The following is a 22450-nucleotide window of genomic DNA, read 5'->3' as shown; positions in this document are numbered from 1 at the left end:
AAAGCAGAGGAATCAGCCAGATTGCACTGGGTGGCACAGTGATTAGCACTGCTGCCGCACAGCGCCAGGAACCCGGGTTCAATTCCCGGCTCGGGTCACTGTCTGTGTGGAGTTTGCACGTCCTCCCCATGTCTGCGTGGGTTTCCTCCGGGTGCTCCGGTTTCCTCCCACAGTCCGAAAGATGTGTGTGTTAGGTTGATTGGCCATGCTAAATTGCCCCTCGTGTTAGGGGATTAGCAGGGTAAACATGCGGGGTTACAGGAATAGGGATTGTGGTCGTTGCAAACTCGATGGGCTGAATGGCCTCTTATGATAACATTAAAGGAAATTCCAAGGCCTTTAATATGCATATAAATAATAAAAAGGTGGTGAAAGGAAGAGTGGGGCCAATTAGGTATAAAAAGAAGGGGACTTGCATGTGAAGGCAGGGGAAATAGCAGTCATATTAAACAAATACTTTGCATCTGTCTTTACTAAAGGAGAAGTTGCTACTCAGCCAAGGCGAGAGAGGAGGTAACTCTCAATTGAGAATGAGGAGGTGTTAGAAAGGCCATCTTAACATTGATAGGACCCAATGAGATGCATCCCAGGGTACTGAGGGAAATGAGAGTGGAATCAGCAGAAATGGAACTTGTTAAATTCATCGGGATGTTGGATTGTAACCGCTTTGTGACTCCAATATTGCACTCAGGGTCACAAATGGATTTCAGAAACCTGGAATCTCCAAATTTGTACTGGGAGACTGGGAGAAATCTGTTGGCTTTGAGGTGTTAGTGAGAGCTTTGGCAGTTGCTAAGGCTGAGGCACATTAGAGGGAGCTTTACCTACAGCGAACTGTCTCATATCTGATCTTGGGAGTACTTGGCAATGAGTTACGGGAAAGGATTCCATCTCGATTTTTTAAAAAAGGAAATCTAACCTTGGGATCCCTTTAAAGAGACATCCTGAGGAGGGGGGCGGGGGCACACACAATTCCATTTGAGACAACACCACCAAGCTCTAACTCAGCAAACCCAGGAGTGGAAATAGGTGGGCTATGAGTTATAACTGGATTGAAGAGAATTCCACCCACCCCACCATCCACCACTTCACCCCCCCCAACCACTTCACCACCAACCCCCACCCCCCCCGCGCCATCCACCGCAACTCCCCATTCCCCCACCAGCCCCATCCTATTTTCCTTGCTCGGGACTCATTCTGCATCCAAGGCTCTGCCAGGATTTCTCTCTGATCAGGTTAGGGTGCATTGGCCATGCTAAATTCTCCCCCAGTGTATGCAAACAGGCGCCGGAGTGTGGCAACTCGGGGATTTTCACAGTAACTTCACTGCAGTGTTAATGTAAGTCAACTTGTGACACTAATAAATCTCTGATGCAAGACCACAAGCTACCATTCAGGTTGTGGGAGTGCAGACAGAATGAATCTGAAGGGGGTCTGGGCAGTGTGAAGATAGCTGCATCCTTCATTGGAGCTGCTGGCCAAAGTCCAGCCCTCCAGAGAGGTCGATTCTGAGCCTGATTTGATGGGACACGGAGTTGCTACAAGGCCACCTGCCTCTCCTGGGGAATCCTGAAGAAGTTTTCACCACTTCCACAGAGCCATGTTGGAAAACAGCAATAAGTGGAACAAAAGAGAGGGAAATTCTCTGGAGACAAGGGCTATTTGCATACAAGCGGGAAGGAAGTGGGGAATCTCTTTTGTAATGGCGCACCGCCTGAATTTTCCCTCATTCCCAGGTGGAATCAGAGCAGGCGGGATCAGAAACAATCACTCCCAAAATGTCATCGCTAAGCCACTACTGACAAACCAACAGTTTTGTAAAAAAAATATACATAAAAGCACTGTAATAATTCATTTTCCTAAGAATAGGATGTACATCGCTAGATTCAAAGATTTTTGTAATGTTCATGAGAAGCTTTTTCCCAGGGTGGAAGAGTCAATTACTAGGGGGCACAGGTTTAAGGTGCGAGGGGCAAGGTTTAAAGGAGATGTACGAGGCAAGTTTTTACACACAGCGGGTGGTGGGCGCCTAGAACTCGCTGCTGGGGGAGGTAGTGGAAGCAAATACGATAGTGACTTTTAAGGGGCGTCTCGACAAATAGAATCATAGAATGCTACAGTGCAGAAGGAGACCATTTGGCCCATCGAGTCTGCACCGACCACAATCCCACCCAGGCCCTATTCCCATAACTCCATGCATTTACCCTAGCTAGTCGCTCTGACACAATGGGGCAATTTAGCATGGGCAATCAACCTAGCCTGCACATCTTTGGACTCCATGAATAAGATGAGAATAGAGGGATATTCTCCCCGGAAGGGTAGGGGGTTTTAGTTCAGTCGGGCAGCGTGGTCGGTGCAGGCTTGGAGGGCCGAAGGGCCTGTTCCTGTGCTGTAATTTTCTTTGTTCTTTATATCAAATGTGAAACATTAATAAATTGCAGAGCTTTTGTACTTGGCATGTCGAGCTGCATGTTTTAGTTACATTTTAACTCAGGACTTGGAAAATGTGGAGATGAGATATTCCCCAAGAAAGGTGAACATTAAGGATTTTTAAAAGTTTTTTTATTAGTGTCACAAGTAGACTTACATTAACACCACAATGAAGTTACTGTGAAAATCCTCTAGTCGCCACACTCCGGCACCAGTTTGGGCACACTGAGGGAGAATTTAGCATGGCCAATGCACCCTAACCAGCACATCTTTCAGACTGTGGGAGAAAACTGGAGGACCCAGAGGAAACCCAGACAGATACGGGGAGAACATGCATTCTCCTTTGTTCACTTTGGGGTTGCATAATGGTTAGCACTCATAGCGCCACGGTCCCAGGTTCAATTCCAGTCTCAGGTCACTGTGTGCGTGGAGTTTGCACATTCTCCCCGTGTCTGTGTGTGTTTCCTCCGGGTGCTCCGGTTTCCTCCCACACTCCTAAGATGTGCGGGTTAGGTTGATTGGCCATGCTAAATTGACCCTAGTGTCAGGGGGGCTAGCTGGGGTAAATACATGGGATTACGGAGTGGGGCCTGGATGGGATTGTGGTCAGTGTAAGCTCGATGGGCCAAATGGCCTTCTTCTGCACTGTAGGGATTCTATGAGATAGTGACTCAAGGTGGGAATCGAACCCGGGTCCCTGGCACTGTGAGGCAGCACTGCTAACCACTGTGCCACCCCCTCAACATGTTAATTTTAACAAACCATAGGATGCCAGCAACATCCACGCTGGTGGGCAGTTGCTTTATTAACGGGTGATAGATTTCCATGCAGAGCGGGTGATGTAGAAAATGAGTGGTCAGTCCCACGGTGGGCGGTTCAAGGTAACATTGACCTGCCGGGGTCACAAGTCATTTCAAAAGTGCAGCCATTGCTTTTTAAATGTAAAGTTTCTTGCATGTGTTCAGGACAGACAAGAGCAGTGGAATCCTGAATAAAACACTGACATGTCGCGGTGCTGGGATTCAGCAGAGACAATTAGATTCGGAACCCTGGTGGCCAGTTTGTATTGTGTTACCGCAACCCTCAATCCTTGCTGCTCGGTGCCACCAGTCACTGATATTGTGCTCTCATGACACCTGCTGTTATGGATAGATACTACAGGACGGGGCTTTCACACTGAATGCATCCCTTGCTGCCGGGGTGAGTGGGTGGGGTGCACGGTTGACGGGACCGGAAAATCCCGCCAGCGTGAACGGCCACAATGTTCCTGCTTGACATTAAGAAAGGGAGGGAAGAAAGTGAAACCTCAGATATTTTTCATAATAAACTTCCTACTGATGATGAACGTAATAATCTTTTATTTCGCAAGTGTTTGATATGAACCTCCAAACTCAAACTGGAAGCTTAAATAATAGAAAAGTTGGCAGCTTCCATCAGCTGCCGATCCCTTGATTTGACAACCCTTCTCCCTCACAAAGACACATATTCTCCCCTAACCACACACACACCCGTCCCAGACGATACATTATCCACAGCATAAATCAAATTACATTTAAATTCCTTCAGGAATACACTTGCAATCTCAATTGGAATGATACATTTCCCATGCTGGGTCACGTTAGCAACAACTTGTTATATCGTGTCAACTTCTCAACAGGCGAGGGGAAATATATGAAATTCCATATTTTTTTTAAAAAGCAGCCCTTATGGTTAAAAATGTTGGCACATTTTTTTCAATTTGTTTGTAAACACCTGATGTCATGATACAAGTTCTAGCGGAATGCATCACTGCTTCATGACATGACAGGGAATAAAATTATTGGCCAAGGAGGGGGCTGCAAGTTCCCAGCCTTTTCTTACAGGCATCAAAAAGCTTAGTTGGAAAGCTGGTGGTTTCTGCAGTCAAAACTGGTTTTAATGTTTTTATTGTTTTAATATCCGTCTCACCACCTGAAAGTATCTTCCTCAAAGATCACAATTGTTCTTTCCTAATAAGGAGCTTGGCAATTTAAAGAAAATGCATTTAAAATTGATACATTTACACACTGTTATTCAATTTCTCAGTGAAAGGTATAGTTTGGAAATGCATGGTATCGCCAGCTTTCAGTCGCACCATAGATATTTATAGGAGATCATCCATCCCACGTTTTTCTTCAAAGGTTTATTTTATTAGTGTCACAAGTAGGCTTACATCAACACTGCAATGAAATTACTGTGAAAATCCCCCAGGCGCCACACTCCGGCGCCTGTTCGGGTACACCGAGGGAGAATTTAGCACGGCCAATGCACCTAACCCGCACATCTTTGGACTGTGGGAGGAAACCGGAGCACCCGGAGAAAACCCACACAGACATGGGGAGAACATGCAGACACCGCACAGACAGTGACCCAAGCTGGGAATTGAACCCGGGTCCCTGGCACTGTGAGGCAGCAGAGCTAACCACTATGCCACCGTACATTTAGTTCTTCATCAGAACTGTCCCTCTCTCTCTCTCCAGCATTCTTCTATGTTTCCTTGGTTCACATATTTACGCAACTTTCTCCGGTGATAAAAGAGGGGCAATGATCCCAATCCCTCAGTCAATCCCTGTGGCAAAAGCATTCGATGTTCCAATAACACTCTGTAAAGAAACTCCTCCTAAATCTCTACCAACCACACAGACGTAGGAATTGGGGAGATAAATGATAGAAGTCCGCCAACCATCCCGCTGTTCCACCTGAATCTTACACGAGAGATGATTGTTATCCCTAATCATAGCTGCTACACAGAGTGGCGCACGCGAGCTATGGCATGTTGGATTTTGCATCATCGTGGCACAGGGTTAGACAATCTACAGAAATCAGATCATTAGAAACAGCTGTCTGGGAAAATGTAACTAAATAATTGCACCTCATTACAAATCCATTCTCCGCACTCCCCTGGCAAGTTTACCACATTTAAGATTCTCCCCATTTCAACAGAGAAAAGAGAAAGATTTTCATTTATATAGCACCACCAATGGCCACCTCAGAGCGATGCACAGCCAGTGAAGTACTTCTGAAGTGCCGTCACTGTTGTAATGTAGAAAAAAAAATTTAGCCTTCAAGAAATAAAGTTATTCTAGAAATATATCCAAACTTAGAGATTTAATTTCAAATAGGTATTAACTTGCAATTTCGGCAATATGGTGGCACAGTGGTTAGCACTGCTGCCTCACAGTGCCAGGGACCCGGGTTCGATTCCCGGCTTGGATCACTGTCTGTGCGGAGTCTGCACATTCTCCCCGTGTCTGCGTGGGTTTCTTCCGGATGCTCCGGTTTCCTCCCACACTCCAAAGATGTGCGGGTTAGGTGGATTGGCCGTGCTAAATTGCCCCTTAGTGTCTAAAGATGTGCGGGTTAGGAGGATTAGCAGAGTAAATACGTGGGGTAATGGGGATAGGGCCTGGGTGGGATGATCTGTCAGAGAGTCGGTGCAGGCTCAATGGGCTAAATGCAATGTCGGGATTCTATAGAAATCAGAGGGAGGGATAGAGATAAACGTGAAGGGGAGAGTTATTTTTTGACAACCAGATTTTCAGAAAGGTGAGGTGAGGAATATTGGGGAGATGATGAATTTTAAATTTAGTTTACCTACATATTGATTATTATATGGTGAATTACTACATCGAACATAAAACAATAATGTGGTTCACTCTTAACTACCCTCCAAATGGCCCAGCCAGCCACACATTCAAGGGCAATTAGGGATGGGCAATAAATGCTGGCCCAGCCAGCGAGGCCCAGACCCCACTAAAGAATGAAGAAAAAACATGTTTCAGGAGAAAAGATTGGTTAGAATCAGAGAAGGAGGCCATTCGGCCCATTGTCTGTAAGACCGAGATAGATAGGTTCTTGATGAATAAGGGGATCAGGGGTTATGGGGGAAAGGCAGGAGAATGGGGATGGGAAAAATATCAGCCATGATTGAATGGCGGAGCAGACTCGATGGGCTGAGTGGCCTAATTCTGCTCCTATGTCTTATGGTTTTGATCCTCTTTGAACTACCCCATTAGTCCTGCTGCTCTGCCTCAGACCCTCTGTTCTGCATTTTTATCATTTCCAAGCAATTATCAAATTTCCTCCAGAAAGCAGTGAAGTCGCTGTTGAGGTGGTTCCCCGCCACATTTCCAGACAGTCCATTCCAGATCATAACAAGCGGTGGTGTTAGACAAAAATTCCTCATCTCTCCTGGCTCGTGGCCTTTTAGTTTGTAACCCCTTCATCAAAATTCATCTATCCCCCCCCCCCCCCCCCCCCCCCCCCGCCTCCGAAGGACCTGTTTCTGTTCAGCGTGGGGTGCAGTGCCCCTTTAAACACACAGGTTGACAATCTCTGCTTCCTCATGGTTACCCTGGTGAAGCAAACTGCGACCTCTAGGGGAAACGTTGACAGCCCAGTGATAGATGATCCGTTACAATCACAGATTGCTGTGTGTGTTTAAAGAGAAAATATATACAATAAATTGGACAAATTCGTGATCAAATGATTAAAAATTGCACCAAACACTTGTTGAATTAGCAAATGACTGATCTGGAGCAGATTTTGCTGGAATGCACCTTGTGAATATGTTTAGAGAACAGGCTTTCCCTGCTGAACAACCTGTCCTGACTCGTCCCGCGCTGAATAACTGGAGCAACAGCTACACGAGCAATTTTAACACAAAGTACAACATCTCTTCAGCTGAAACTCTGCAGTGTGCATGTGTGCAAACCCTAAATCCGAGAGCGGAACACCCCAGATTTCTACCCCCCATCCGGATTCAATAATACCCCTCCTCCAATAATAATCCCCCCTGGATTTAGTAATACCCCTCCTCCCTCATTCAATAATAATCCCCCCTGGATTCAATAATACCCCTAAACAGAAGCACAAATTGTTTAATTATTGGTGTCATGAGTCGGCTTACATTAACACCGCAATGAAGTTACTGTGAAAATCCCCTGGTCCCCACACTCCGGCACCTTTTCGGGTACACTGAGGGAGAATTTAACATGGCCAATGCACCCAACCAGCACGTCGTTAGGACTGTGGGAGGAAACCGGAGCACCCGGAGGAAACCCACGCAGACACGGGGAGATCATTCAGACACCGTGATGTGGAGATGCCGGCGTTGGACCAGATGAACTGACCTGATGAAGGAGCAGCGTTCCAAAAGCTTGTGATGCCAAATAAATCTGTTGGGACTTTAAACTGGTGTTGTAAGACTTTTTACTGTTCAGACACTACACAGACAGTGACCCCAAGCCAGGAATCGAACCCAGTCCCTTGTGCTGTGAGGCAGCAGTGCTAACCACTGTGCCACCCAGACAAAGATATTAAGTAATCGCAAAGCACTTGTTCTATTGTACCGATCAGTTCAAACATAGATTTACAATAGAACTGTCTCAGTAGGAATGGTTTCCGAGAATTATACGCTATAAAGAACCCTCCAACTTGTCTGATGTTAAGCATAAATGCTTAGAAAGGAAGACATGGGGGATTTTCACAGTAACTTCATTGCAGTGTTAATGTAATAAACTTTAAGTACTTCTGTTGGGACAGTTTTGAGGGGTGCTAATGTAAACTCTGCCTAACCACGTTGGGGGAAATCTTGCCTTAAGACGGGTTTTAAACAGCCAGAACTGTATGCAAACAAAAAAAAGGAGGATGGAAGTTGCTTTTAGTGCTGTGACGGGTTTATAATAACGAACCCCAGAGGGGAGCTGGAAAAGGAACTCTCTCTAATACTGTGAGTGCGCTGCTTACCAGGGTCCTGTCGAAGCGGTGGGGTTTGGAGGTTGCGATGAAGCCCAGCAGTTCAATGGTCAGAATGATGAGAGAGAGAGGCGACATCCCGAGTACTTTGGATGGTGAGGGGGCGAGAGATTCCGGGAAAGGGCTATTCGGGTGGTGTCAGCTCCCCCGCTGCAGAGAGATCCTCGCCTTGTCAGTTTCAGAGTGAAGCTTCGCTCTTACTTGTTGCAAGAATGAATCAGCGCCCGTCACTGGAGTGGATGGGTGATCCTTCTTTGCCAGGCTGCCTTGCCCAGCTCCCCTCTCTCAGCCCCTCCTGTCCGTGCCTTTGCTGGCCCGGATCTCTCACTCCAGGGGGATCGCTGCCACTTTTAACGGCACTGTTTGGGACCAGTCCACCCCACGTGGAAACAGAGCAAATCCCCACCCACTCCTGCCCCAACCCCGCCTCCCATTGTCCGGAAACCCAGCCCACCAGCCTTTCCTAAATCCTATTCCCGTCCGGGGAAACCCCGCCCAGGGAATGGAAGCGACACTCCCACAAGCAGCCTAATCTTCGTACAACACTATAAATTTCCGTCCTTTACATGTTCCCACAGCCACACTGCTCAATGTTCATATCCATCATCTTTCCACCTCACACATTGCCGACCAAGAAATAATGCCTTGCATTTAGTCCAAAGATGTGCGGATTGGGTGGATTGGCCAGGCTAAATTGCCCCTTAGTGTCCAAAGATATGCAGGTTAGGTGCATTGGCCATGCTAAATTGCCCCTTAGTGTCCAAAGATGTGTCAGTGAGGTGTATTGGCCATGCTAAATTGCCCCTTAGTGTCCAAAGATGTGCAGGTTAGGTGGATTGGCCATGCTAAATTGCCCCTTAGTGTCCAAAGATGTGCAGGTTAGGTGGATTGGCCATGCTAAATGCATGGGGTTCCGGGGATAGGACCTGGGTAAGATGCTCTGAGGGAATGTTGGTGCAGACTCGATGGGCTGAACGGCCTCCTTTTGCACTGTAGGGATTCTATGATATATATGATGCCGTTCACATCATCTGTAAGTCACAAAGCGCCTCACAGCGCATGAACTATTCTTTGCTAGGAATGTACACCACTCTCCTTCAAACACAACAGTGCCACAGGGACTGTTACTTGTTCCAGGACAGGCAGCCGAGACCTCGGTATAACATCTCACTCCAAAGGATGTCCCACACCCGCCACCGAGCCAAGCCTGGGGTAGAGGATTCCACCTCACCTGAGCTTCTGGCCTTTTAGTTAAACACAGTGAGGGGTGAATGAAAGGGATTCTGTCTTGACAGGTTCTCCCTGAGCTCTGCTTAGCCTCTCCACCAGCCTGTCTGGTGTCATCACCTCACCATAGTCCAAAGATGTACAAGTTAGGTGGATTGGCCATGCTAAATTGCCCCTTGGTGTCCAAAGATGTGCAGGTTAGGTAGATTGGCCATGCTAAATTGCCCCTTAGTGTCCAAAGATGTGCAGGTTAAGTGGGCTTGCCAAATCTCACCAACTGTCCTGGCTGGAGACAATACACATCTCTTTAACCTGTGCTTAACCCTCTCCACTCACATTGTCTGTACCTTTAAGACTTGATTACCTGTAAAGACTAGCATTCCAACCATTATTTTGTAAATTGAGTTTGTGTCTTTATATGCCCTGTTTGTGAACGGAACTCCCACTCACCTGATGAAGGAGCAGCGCTCTGAAAGCTTGTGGCTTGTGCTACCAAATAAACCTGTTGGACTTTAACCTGGTGTTGTGAGACTTCTTACTGTGAAAAACTAGAACCAGAGGGACACAATCTCAGACTAAAGGGACGATCCTTTAAAACAGAGATGAGGAGGAATTTCTTCAGCCAGAGAGTGGTGAATCTGTGGGACTCTTTGCCGCAGAAGGTTGTGGGGGCCGGGTCACTGAGTGTCTTGAAGACAGAGATAGATAGGTTCTTGATTAATAAGGGGATCAGAGTTTATGGAGAAAAGGCAGGAGAATGAGGATGAGGAAAGTATCAGCCATGATTGAATGGCGGAGCAGACTCGATGGGCCGAGTGGCCTAATTCTGCTCCTATGTCTTACGGTCTTATAAATGGTTACCTTTTGCTGCCAAAGGGATCACATGGGACTAGGGTGTGCCTGGGGTTAACAACCCCTCTTTGGTACCATGATCTACCCATACTGACAGAACGGCCCTGACTCCATCAAAATTGCAAGGGGGCTGGGGTTTGAAATTCCTGGAGCTGTAGGTGGAGCTGGCAAAGGTGGAGGTGGTGGGGGGTGCTCTCCGCACCCTTATCCTGTGCTATCCAAAATCGCTGGAAATGGGAATAGGAGCGGGAATCCTGAAATCGGGTCCTGCTTGCCATTTCTAACACCCACCCGGGCGTCATTGCTGACACGGGTGGGAGGCATGAGGTTTTCAAAGTGGCTCATTGGCTGCAAAGCACTTTGTGACCTCCTGTGATCGTGGACCAGTAAGCAGTCTCACAACGCCAGGTTAAAGTCCAACAGATTTATTTGGAATCATGAGCTTTCGGAACGCTGCTCCTTCCAGATAAACCTGTTGGACTTTAACCTGGTGTTGTGAGACTGCTTACTGTGCCCTACCCCAGTCCAACGCCGGCGTCTCCCTATTGTGATCATGAAATGCAGCGTGGAAATGTAAGAATGTCTTTTCGATAACAGGAAGGTATAAACACAGCCTCTCGGCGTGAAAACGTTGGCTAACGTTCTTTAAGCCCAGAGCAAGTGTTATTTTTAACCTAATTTGTTTTTAAAAATGACTATGAAGATTAAAGTTAAACGAATGCAGGTGGTGTGAAAGATTGATGCATCTACACGCTGGGACATGGGAGTGCCGAGGCTTGTGTGTGCAATTCCCAACATGCAGAGTTCCCAGTCTGTCTCTTTATGGGAAGAAATTGAAATAAATTGTCTCGGGGAAAGGGGGGTGAAAAAGGGCCATTTAGCCCCCTCACTAAGGTTAATGTCTATATATATATGCACCCAAACTCTTCAAACAGGTCTAGCACCTGATTTTGAACGTCATTTTTCCTATTTACTCCCCGCCAGTCCACAGGAACGGTGATTCAAGATGAGCAAGACTTACATGTTAATAAATTTACCGAGAGCCAAGAGCTGGCATGAATTGTGAGGGGAAACTTACAGCGCAGGGAATTATTTGGGAAAGGTGTGATATTTTTTTGGATGGGTGACCATTCCTGTATATTTCCCTTCCTTCCCTGGGGGTGGGGGTATAACTCCTTGCTGGCTCTTCACTCCACCTACATCCCGGAGGCAGCTTTTCCCAAGTGTCTGCCGCAGACTGGTGAAGCATGGCAGTGGGGTGGGATGGGAGGGAGCTGGTGGCTCGCAGCCTAGTCTTGTCCTCAGCTGATAGCCACCCAAACTTAATTTTCTGCAGGAATTGGTAAGGGATCTGGAGCAGATTCCATGACTGATTGTCCCTTTTCCCAAATCCTGGAGCATTGAGACTATTGATCAGTTTAGTTTACTTATTAGTGTCACAAGGAGGCTTCCATTAACACTGCAATCAAGTTACTGTGAAAATCACCTAGTCGCCACACCCCGGCACCTGTTCGGGTACACTGAGGGAGAATCTAGCACGGCCAATGCACCCTAACCAGCACGTCTTTTGGACTGTGGGAGGAAACTAGAGCACTCTCTTGAGGTTTGTGCATGAGAGAGTGCACACTGTCAAAGCACATCTTGTGTTTGTGGCCTTATCCTGGTGTTTTTCTCTCTTCCCAAGGCTTTCTTCTGTTATCTGGGTCAGTGCGGTGTTGATATAGGTTCCGATTTATTCTGACCAAAATGGATGACCTCACATTTACCAACATTGTACTCCATCTGCCAGACCCTCATCCACTCACTTACACTATCTATATCCCTTTGCAGACTTTCAGCGTCCTCTGCACACTTTGCTCTTCCACCCATCTTAGTGTCATCTGCGAATTTTGACACACTACACTTGGTCCCCAACTCCAAATCATCTATGTAAATCGTAAACAAATTGTGGTCACTGCTCCCTAAGGGTTCCTTCACCTTAAGTTCCCTAATCAAGTCTGCCGCATTACATATTACCAAATCCAGAATTGCCTGTTCCCTAGTAGGCTCTGTCACAAGCTGCTCCAAAAAAACATCTCTTAGACATTCCACAAATTCCTTTTCTTGGGATCCACTACCTACCTGATTTTCCCAGTCCACCTGCATATTGAAGTCCCCCATGATTATTGTAATATTGCCTTTTTTATGTGCCTTTTCTCTCTCCTGATTTATTTTCTGCCCTACATCCTGACTACTGCTAGGGGGCCTGCACATAACTCCCATCAGGGTCTTCTGATTCTATATCGCTTCTTGCTATCGATTTAACTTCATTCCTTACTAACAATACAACCCCCGCCCCCTTTGCCCATCTACTTGTCCTTTCGATAGGACACATATCCTTGGATACTTAGATTCCAGCCCTGATCCCCTTGCAGCCACGTCTCTGTGATGCCCACAAAACCGTACCGGCCAATTTTAAAGTGCGCAACAAGCTTTTTTACCTTGTTCCATATACTGCGTGCATTTAGGTACAACACCCTCAGTCCTGCATTGACCACCTCCCTTCTCATACTTGTCACCTTTTTTGCTCTGCCTGAGGTTAGATTCCTGCCACCTTCTATACTCTCTGTTCTATTACATGGTCTGGAAACTTTACTAACCTCTCCTGAGCCCTCGGCTCCTTTAACTAGTTGAAAATCCTCATCATTAACCTGCACTTCTATCCTCTCCTTTAACTTTGATTTTCTAATTCTCCATACATCTGAACCCTCCACCCCCACTATTTAGTTTAAAGCTCTATCTGCAGCCCTAGTTATACGATTTGCCAGGTCTCTGGTCCCAACACGATTCAGATGAAAACCGTCCCATCGGAACAGGTCCCCTCTTCCCCAATACTGATGCCAATGTCCCATGAATTCAAACCCATTTCTCTCACACCAATCTTTGAGCCACATACTTACTTCCTTAACCTTATTGACCCTATGCTGATTCGCTCGTGGCTCAGATAGTAATCCAGAGATTATTACCTTTTTGGTTCTGCTTTTCAATTTAGCTCCTAGCTATTCGTACTCCCTTAAAAGAACCTTTGTTCCTGTTCTACCTATGTCATTGGTACCTACGTGGACCACGACAGCTGGATCTTTACCCTCCCACTCCAAGTTCCTCTGCAGCCAAGATGAGATATCCCCAACCTGAGACCAGGCAGGCAACACAACCTTCGGGATTCTCGATCCTGGTCACAGAGAGCAGTGTCAATGCCTCTAACTATTCTATCCCCAATTACCACTACATTTCTTTTTTCTCCCCCCCCCACTTGAACGGCTCCCTGTACCACGATGCCGTGGTCGGTTTGCTCATCCTGCCTGCAGTATCCGTTCCCGTCCACACAGAGGGCAAGAATCTCGAATCTGTTGGACAAATTCAGGGACTGAGGCTCCTGCAATCCTACCTCCTGGATTCCTCTACCTGCCTCACTCACAGCCACACCCTCCTGTCCCCGTCCACTGGCCGAATTCAAGGTATTTAATCTAAGGAGTGTGTCTGCCTCCTGGAACACAGCGTCCAGGTAACTTTCCCCCTCCCTGATGTGTTGCAGCGTTCAAAGCTCAGAATCCAGCTCATCCACTCTGAGCCGGAGTTCCTCAAGCACCCAACACTTACTACAGACATGCTCACTGGGAACGACAATGGGGTCCACCAGCTCCCACATCACACAGGAACAACACATCACCTGACCCTCCATCTGTATTTTATTTAATTAGTTTTTTATTTGGATTTTTAAAATTTATTATATATCTCCTTATTAACTCAGTCTCAACGCAATTTCTAACCAGTAATTTAAATGGATTTTCAAATTTAGCACGGCTCCATGTTAGCCAATCAAATTGCAACCCTCCTGTGATCGCACTTTTAAGTTTTTTTCGTCCAAACTCACTGTCAGTTTCAGAGAATCAAGAGTACCATAGAAAACCATAGAAAATTACAGCTCAGAAACAGGCCTTTTGGCCCTTCTTGTCTGTGCTGAACCATTTTTTTGCCTAGTCCCACTGACCTGCACTTGGACCATATCCCTCCACACCCCTCTCATCCATGAACCCATCCAAGTTTTTCTTAAATGTTAAAAGTGACCCCGCATTTACCACTTTATCCGGCAGCTCATTCCACACTCCCACCACTCTCTGCATGAAGAAGCCCCCCCTAATATTCCCTTTAAACTTTTCTCCTTTCACCCTTAGCCCATGCCCTCTGGTTTTTTTCTCCCCTAGCCTCAGCGGAAAAAGCCTGCTTGCATTCACTCTATCTATACCCATCAAAATCTTATACACCTCCATCAAATCTCCCCTCAATCTTCTACGCTCCAGGGAATAAAGTCCCAACCTATTCAATCTCTCTCTGTAACTCAGCTTCTCAAGTCCCGGCAACATCCTTGTGAACCTTCTCTGCACTCTTTCAACCTTATTTACATCCTTCCTGTAACTAGGTGACCAAAACTGTACACAATACTCCAAATTCGGCCTCACCAATGCCTTATATAACCTTACCATAACACTCCAACTTTTATACTCGATACTCCGATTTATAAAGGCCAATGTACCAAAGGCACTCTTTACGACCCTAAGTACTGGATCAGCACTCTCCCTTACTGACCAATCAGCACTCTCCCTTCCTGACCAATCAGCACTCTCCCTTCCTGACCCTTATAGCCTCTGCTGCCTGTTTCACTTAACTCCCTGTTTCCACCCAACTCTAAAAGCAGTCTCACACAGCCAGGCAGCTCTCACGGTGCAGTCAGGACAGCACTTACTGGCCTCTTTTTATAGGTTTCTACCTACAATGCCCTGGAACTGGTTTGAACCATTGTACAATTAGGCAGATAGAGTTTCAGCTGAGAACTGACTCAGCTGACTCCTGTTTCAGGAATGCACTAACTAAAATGCAGCTTTTAACTTCCCAATTAAAGAAGTAATTTAGCTAACCCTGAAAACAAGTTTAATGACCACTTATCTCCTTATAACCTGAACTCCAAAAGCACTCTCACACAGCCAGGCAGCACTTTTTCCCTTTCAATTACATTGCCCTTCTCTCTTTCCTATAATGTTATCAATCAATCATCGCAAATATAGTATCCATGTCAGACAAAAACAATGATTCGAGATTTCACCATGCCGTCCAGAATGACCAGATAATCAACATTTCTTTGTTGTGTAATGTTGATTGAAGGATAAATATTGACCAGAGTAATTCCTTATTCTTTTTCAAAATCGCATCATGGGATCTTTTGCATTCACCATAGAAAGCAGATAGGGTTGCAGCCTCTGACAGAGCGACACTGCCTCAACACTGAACCGGGAGCGTCAGCCCAGGTTTTATTGTTTGCCCTGGAGTGGGAATTAAAGCAACAACTTCCTGCTTCAGAGGCACGAGCGCTAGCCACTGAACCACAGCCGATGTAAGACAAATTGCTTTCAAGAACGATAACAGTCCCTGGCAAGCTCAGATTCTTTTCATGGTTAGAACTAGCCAGTTTTTGAAAGCCCCAAGAATCTTGATTCAGAGATAGCAGAAAAAGCAGGTGGTAAGAACTCTGCAGCCCGTCTTACACCTCTCCTGTATTTTAAATTTCCATTGACTGAACTGGGTCCACCTCGAGATGCTGGCTTGTCTTTTCCCTCCTCCAGTGATGCTGACTGTCGAGTGTTTCCAGCATTTACTGTTGTTTCAAACTACAAAGAGTTGTGAACGAAGCCCCGTCCATCGCGCAAACCAGCCTCCCATCCATTGACTCTGTCTACACTTCCCGCTGCCTCGGAAAAGCAGCCGGCATAATTAAGGACCCCACGCATCCCAGACATTCTCTCTTCAACCTTCTTGCGTCGGGAAAAAGATACAAAAGACTGAGGCCACGTACCTACCGACTCAAGAACAGCTTCTTCCCTGCTGCCACCAGACTTTTGAATGGACCTACCGCGCATTAAGTTGATCTTTCTCTACACCCTAGCTATGACTGTAACACTACATTCTGCACCCGCTCCTTTCCTTCTCTATGAACGGTATGCTTTGTCTGTACAGCGCGCAAGAAACAATACTTTTCACTGTATGTTAATACATGTGACAATAATAAATCAAATCAAATCAATGAGCATTTGCAGTATTTTTATTTTTTTGCTAACACTGCTCCTCTTGCTGGACTATTATTTAAATGGTGGAAAATTACAACATGCTGCTGTGCAGAGGGACCTGGGGGTCTTTGTGCATGAATCGCAAAAACTCAGTTTGGAGGTGCAGCAGGTGATTAAGAAGGCAAATGGAATGTTGGCCTTTATCGCGAAGGGGATGGAGTATAAAAGCAGGGAGGTCTTGCTGCAATTGTACAAGGTACTGGTGAGGCCGCAACTGGAGTACTGTGTGCAATTTTGGTCCCCTTATTTGCGGTAGGATGTATTGGCCTTGGAGGGAGTACAGAGAAGGTTCACCAGGTTGATCGTGGAGATGAGGGGGTTAGCTTATGAGGAGAGATTGAGTAGATTGGGCCTGTACTCGTTGGAGTTTAGAAGGCTGAGGGGAGATCTTATAGAGACATATAAGATAATGAAGGGGCTAGACAGGATAGAGGCAGAGAGATTCTTTCCACTTAGAAAGGAAACAAGAACTAGAGGGCACAGCCTCAAAATAAGGGGGAGTCAGTTTAGGACAGAGTTCAGGAGGAACTTCTTCTCCCAGAGGGTAGTGAATCTTTGGAATTCTCAGCCCAATGAAGCAGTGGAGGCTACCTCGTTAAATATGTTTAAGTCACAGGTAGATAGATTTCTGATCAATAAGGGAATTAAGGGTTATGGGGAGGGGGCGGGTAAGTGGAACTAAACCACTATCAGATCAGCCATGATCTTATTGAATGGCGGGGCAGGCTCGAGGGGCTAGATGGCCTACTCCTGCTCCTATTTCTTATGTTCTTACAAGAAGAAACACTGGGGGAATTGGCAGCAATTTTAAATAGCTTCATCCCAAAGAGAAAAAGGAAACAGCCAAACCAAGCAGAACATGTTCGTTACCTTGGTGAAGATAAACCTTCAGGCATGTAGGCTGGAATTTTACCACCCCGCCCGCCGCGGGAAGTGGAGCGCTACACAAAGGGGAGCTCCATTGATCTCAGGTGGGATTTTACGATTTTTGGGCTGTAAAATTCCACCCGTAACCTGTGAATCGTGACGCACGTGATCCAATGCCACCCAGGGCCCTGTGAAAGGCATCATCACCTTGGCATCGTCTTCCATCCGCTAACCAGAAATACTCATAGAATCATAGAATCCCTACAGTGCAGAAGGAGTCCATTCGGCCCATCGAGTCTGTACTGACCACAATCCCACCCAGCCCCTATTCCTGTAACCCTCATTTATCCTGCTAATCCCCATGACATTAGGGTCAATTTGGCATGACCAATCCACCTAACCCGCACATCTTTGGACTGTGGGAGGAAACCGGAGCACCCGGAGGAAACCCACACAGACACGGGGAGAACGTGCAACCTCCACACAGACAGTGACCCGAGGCCAGAATTGAACCCAGGTCCCTGGCACTGTGAGGCAGCAGTGCTAATCATTGTGCCACTGTGCCGCCCCATCCTTTTGGTATTCAATTATGTAGTGGTTAGCACTGTTGCCTCACAACGCCAGGGACCTGGGTTTGATTCGCAGCTTGAGTCGCTGTCTGTGCAGAGTCTGCACATTCTCCCCATGTCTGTGTGGGTTTCCTCCAAGTGCCCCGGTTTCCTCCCACGGTCCGAAAGACGTGCTGGTTAGGTACATTTGCCATGCTAAATTCTCCCTCAGTGTACCCGAACAGGCGCCGGAGTGTGGTGACTAGGGTAATTTCATTGCAGTGTTAATGTAAGCCTACTTGGACATTAATAAATAAAATTATTTTTAGAATTATATTGCCCTTGGTATTGTAACTTCTGCCAATCTAGTAACAATATGTGTGACCAATGGAACTTGCTGATTTGAATGATAACTAGTCAGAATCTCCTTGCATTGTGCATGGAGAGCAAATTGCTCCTTAGTGTTAGAGGGATGTCAGGGGAATTAGCGGGATAAATATGTGGGGTTATGGGAATAGGGCCTGGGTGAGATTGTTGTCGGTGCAAGCTCGATGGGCTGAATGGCCTCGTTCTACACTGTCGGGGTTCTATGAATCTAAGTGTCGCCATCAGTTGATGTGGGTTATGAGGCCACGATTAATTGAAGCCAGGCAAACACATATAATTCAGCCTCAATTTTAAAGCCACACATTCTGTCCTCATTTGCCTTTACCAGCTGTCCTTCTTAAGATGTATAGTTAAATAATAAAACTTAGGACAGAGACAGTGACTTGGTTAGATCACAGTTGTTTCTCTGCAGTAGAGAGAGCCAGGAGGTACAAAACTGAGGTCCTACAACCCCATCATAGACAGAGGGCCATTAACCAGAGAATACAAGTTTAAGGCAACTGGTTGTAGTAAATCTTCGGAGGCAGAAGTCCCTTCACCAAAATCCCTTTAATTACAACTCTAACAGCAGTGCTCAGTGCTATCAGTAAGCAGTCTACCTCTGGGGGTGTCAGAGGAACTGACACACCCGGTTATGTACAAGGCAAAGACTCCCTGATTGGCCCATCAATTGGATCTTTAATCAGGGAGCTCATACTCCAACCTCAATGGCCTGATTGAAGTCATTACACTGGTGAAAGAACTCAGGAGGAGATTTCATTTTTAACTCATTCACTGTCTGAAATTACAGTCATAACAAATTCAATAGTAACTTTGCAAAGAGAATGGGATAAATATGTTTGATTTGATTTGATTTGATTTATTATTGTCACATGTATTAGCATACAGTGAAAAATATTATTTCTTGCACGCTATACAGACAAAGCGTACCGTTCATAGAGAAGGAAAGGAGAGAGTGCAGAAGGTAGTGTTAGAGTCATAGCTAGGGTGTAGAGAAAGATCAATTTAGTGCGAGGCAGGTCCATTCAAAAGTCTGACGGCAGCAGGGAAGAAGCTGTTCTTGAGTCGGTTGGTATGTGGCCTCAGTCTTTTGTATCTTTTTCCCGATGGAAGAAGGTGGAATAGAGAATGTCTGGGGTGCGTGGGGTCCTTAATTATGCTGGCTGCTTTTCTGAGGCAGCGGGAAGTGTAGACAGAGTCAATGGATGGGAGGTTGGTTTGCGTGATGGATTGGGCTTCATTCACGACCTTTTGTAGTTTCTTGCAGTCTTGGGCAGGGCAGGAGCCCATACCAAACTGTGATACAAGCAGAAAGAATGCTTTCTATGGGGCATCTGTAAACGTTGGTGAGAGTCGTAGCTGACATGCCAAATTTCCTTAGTCTTCTGAGAAAGTAGAGGCGTTGGTGGGGCTTTCTTAACTATAGTTGTCGGCATGGGGGGAACCAGGACAGGTTGTTGGTGATCTGGACACCTAAAAACTTGAAGCTCTCGACCCTTTCTACTTCATCCCATTGACGTAGACAGGGACATGCCCTCCACTACGCTTCCTGAAGTCAATGACTATCTCTTCGTTTTGCTGACGTCGAGGGAGAGAATATTGTCATCGCACCAGTTCACCAGATTCTCCATCTCGTTCCTGTACATGACAAGGCAATTAACACTTCAGGGCTGTTGGGAAAAAAGCAGGACTAACCCGATGGATTTCTCTTTCAAGGAGCCAGCAGAGGCAGAATGGACTGCATGGCCTCCAGCTGTACCATGATCAATCACATTGGGAGAGAGATCTATTTAAAATATCTGTAAATGAGAACTTTTCAATGCTAATGTCCTAATATAGAAGGAATAAAATCTATCAGTTAAATATTGAGTTTTAGATGCTTGTTTTTCAGGCGAGTGGATCAGTCTGTTCTATTCTTATAACACTGTGCTTTAATCTTCTTTGTTCTTTGTATGTCTATTCATTTTCTCCAGTGTTATTTCTGATGTCTCTGGCATTCATTTTGGTATTAGTTCTGCTCTCTAGTATTTAAGATAGAAATGGGAATAGAGTGAACATCTGGCACCAGGACAGATGCAATGGGCTGAGGAACTTCCTCCAGAGCTCCGTGATTCCAGCCTCAATGAGCCAGCTCCAAGCAGTTATACATCTATATTTGGTCTCATTGTCCCAGCAGCCTAATTTCTGAAGGATTTTATGAGCCTGTGTCGCGATTAAAAAAACCAAATTGAGAATTGTCCATGCCGGGATCTGGCTCACAAAATCCAAAGTCAAACAAAGCATGAATAAAGCAAGGCCGATGTAAAAGTGACACAGGTTTCACCCCTGATCAATGCCAAATGTCCTAAACGAGCCCTGCATTGGAACAGGGCTTTCAATGTATTAGAGAAGAAACTATATTTGGAATATCTAGTTTGCTTCCCAGTGACACCACCTTGGTAAATGGACAGAAAGAAATCTGATCTCCTCGCAAAGAGACTAAAAGCTGCTTTATGACGCGCTTGTAATACATGGGGAAAGATGATAGTTTATTGACTATCTGCAGCTGGCATTGAGAAGACAATAGTAACACTCGTGAAAATGGAATAACAAAGAACAAAGAAAATTACAACACAGGGACAGGCCCTTCGGCCCTGCAAGCCTGACTGAACTAAAACCGCCTACGCTCCCGGGGATCATATCCCTCCATTCCCATCCTATTCATGTATTTGTCAAGACTCCCCTTAAAAGTCACTATCGTATCTGCTTCCACTACCTCCCCAGGCAGCGAGTTCCAGGCACCCACCACCCTCTGTGCAAAAAACTTGGCCTCATACATCTCCTTTAAACCTTGCCCCTCGCACCTTAAACCTGTGCCCCCTAGTAATTGACTCTTCCACCTTGGGGAAAAAGCTTCTGACTATCCACTCTGTCCGTGCCTCTCATAATCTTGTAGACTTCTATCAGGTCGCCCCTCAACCTCCGTCGCTCCAGTGAGAACAAACCAAGTTTCTCCAACCTCTCCTCATAGCTAATGCCCTCCATGCCAGGCAACATCTTGGTAAATGATGCAGGCTGTTGGCAAGGTGCTTTCATTCAATGACACCTTCTCATGAGGTCTGGTCATCTCATAAACTGTCTCACCAAGTGACCCAACATGTTTGGTGGACCTCCTTCCCTCTTTATAACATTATCCTGATTTCCGTCAATTTTTGAACTGATTAGAACGCACTTTATCATTTATTCTGAATGATTCTGGAGAAAATTGAGATAATCAGGAAATACTTTCCATTTATTCTATAAGCTTCTATAAAGAGGAAGAGAGTAGCTAAAGTAAATATTGGCCCTTTAGAGGACGATACTGGTGAGGTAGTAATGGGGAACACAGAGATGGCAGAGGCACGAAACCAATATTTTGCCTCTGTCTTCACGGTAGAGAACAATGAAGATTTTCCAAAAACTGTCATTAAAGCAGAGGCAATAGTGCAATAACCATCACCAGGGAGAAGGTATTGAATAAACTAATGGGATTAAAGCCAGATAAGTCTCCGGGATCTGATGGCCTGCACCCTAGGGTATTAAAGGAGGTGGCAGCAGAGATAGTAGATGCATTGGTTGTGATAATTCAAAATTCCTTGGGTTCTGGAAATTTCCCAGTGATTGGAAACCCGCGAATGTGACGCCCTTATTCAAAAAGGAAGAGAGGCAATAAGTAGGAAACTATAGGCCGGTTAGCTTGACCTCTGTGTTGGGGAGGTTGCTGGAATCAATCATTAAGGAACATTTGGAAAGACAAAGCTCAATTCACCATTGTCAGCATGGATTTATGAAGGGAAAGTCATGCTTGACAAACTTGTTTGAGTTCTTTGAGGACACAACCAGCAAGGTGGATAGTGGGGAACCTGTGGATGTGGCATATCTAGACTTCCAGACAAGGTGCCACATAAAAGACTGATACAGAAGGTGAGGTCGCAAGGGACTGGGGGTAGAGTACTGGATTGGATTGAGGATTTGGCTGACTGATAGAAAACAGAGGGTCGGAATAAATGTGTCCTTCTCTGGCTGGCAAAATGTCTTTAGCGGGGTGCCGTAGGGGTCAGTCCTCGGACCTCAACTATTTACAATCTATATGAATGATCTGCAAGCAGGGACAGAGTGTAAGACAGCAAAATTTGCAGATTATACCTAAGTAAGTGAGAAAGCAGGCAGTGGAGTGGAGGAGGCTGA

At 46.0% G+C, this 22450-nt stretch overlaps 1 protein-coding gene across 1 annotated transcript in view; it reads right to left on the bottom strand.

The window, feature by feature from the left end:
* The window catches only part of LOC144511447 (SPARC-related modular calcium-binding protein 1-like), a 73513-nt gene extending 64869 nt beyond the window's left edge, over positions 1 to 8644 (bottom strand). The window contains exon 1 of the mRNA XM_078241810.1: positions 8197 to 8644. Coding sequence (XP_078097936.1) covers positions 8197 to 8283 — 87 coding nt within the window. The 5' untranslated portion in view covers positions 8284 to 8644. The remainder of the gene's footprint in view (positions 1 to 8196) is intronic.
* Between the last annotated feature and the right edge of the window lie 13806 nt (positions 8645 to 22450).

Source organism: Mustelus asterias, chromosome 24 (assembly GCF_964213995.1).
Source record: "Mustelus asterias chromosome 24, sMusAst1.hap1.1, whole genome shotgun sequence".
Classification (NCBI taxonomy): Eukaryota; Metazoa; Chordata; class Chondrichthyes; order Carcharhiniformes; family Triakidae; genus Mustelus; species Mustelus asterias.
The sequence above is the reverse complement of the archived record's forward strand: the minus strand, read 5'-3'. Positions and strand labels throughout refer to the sequence as shown.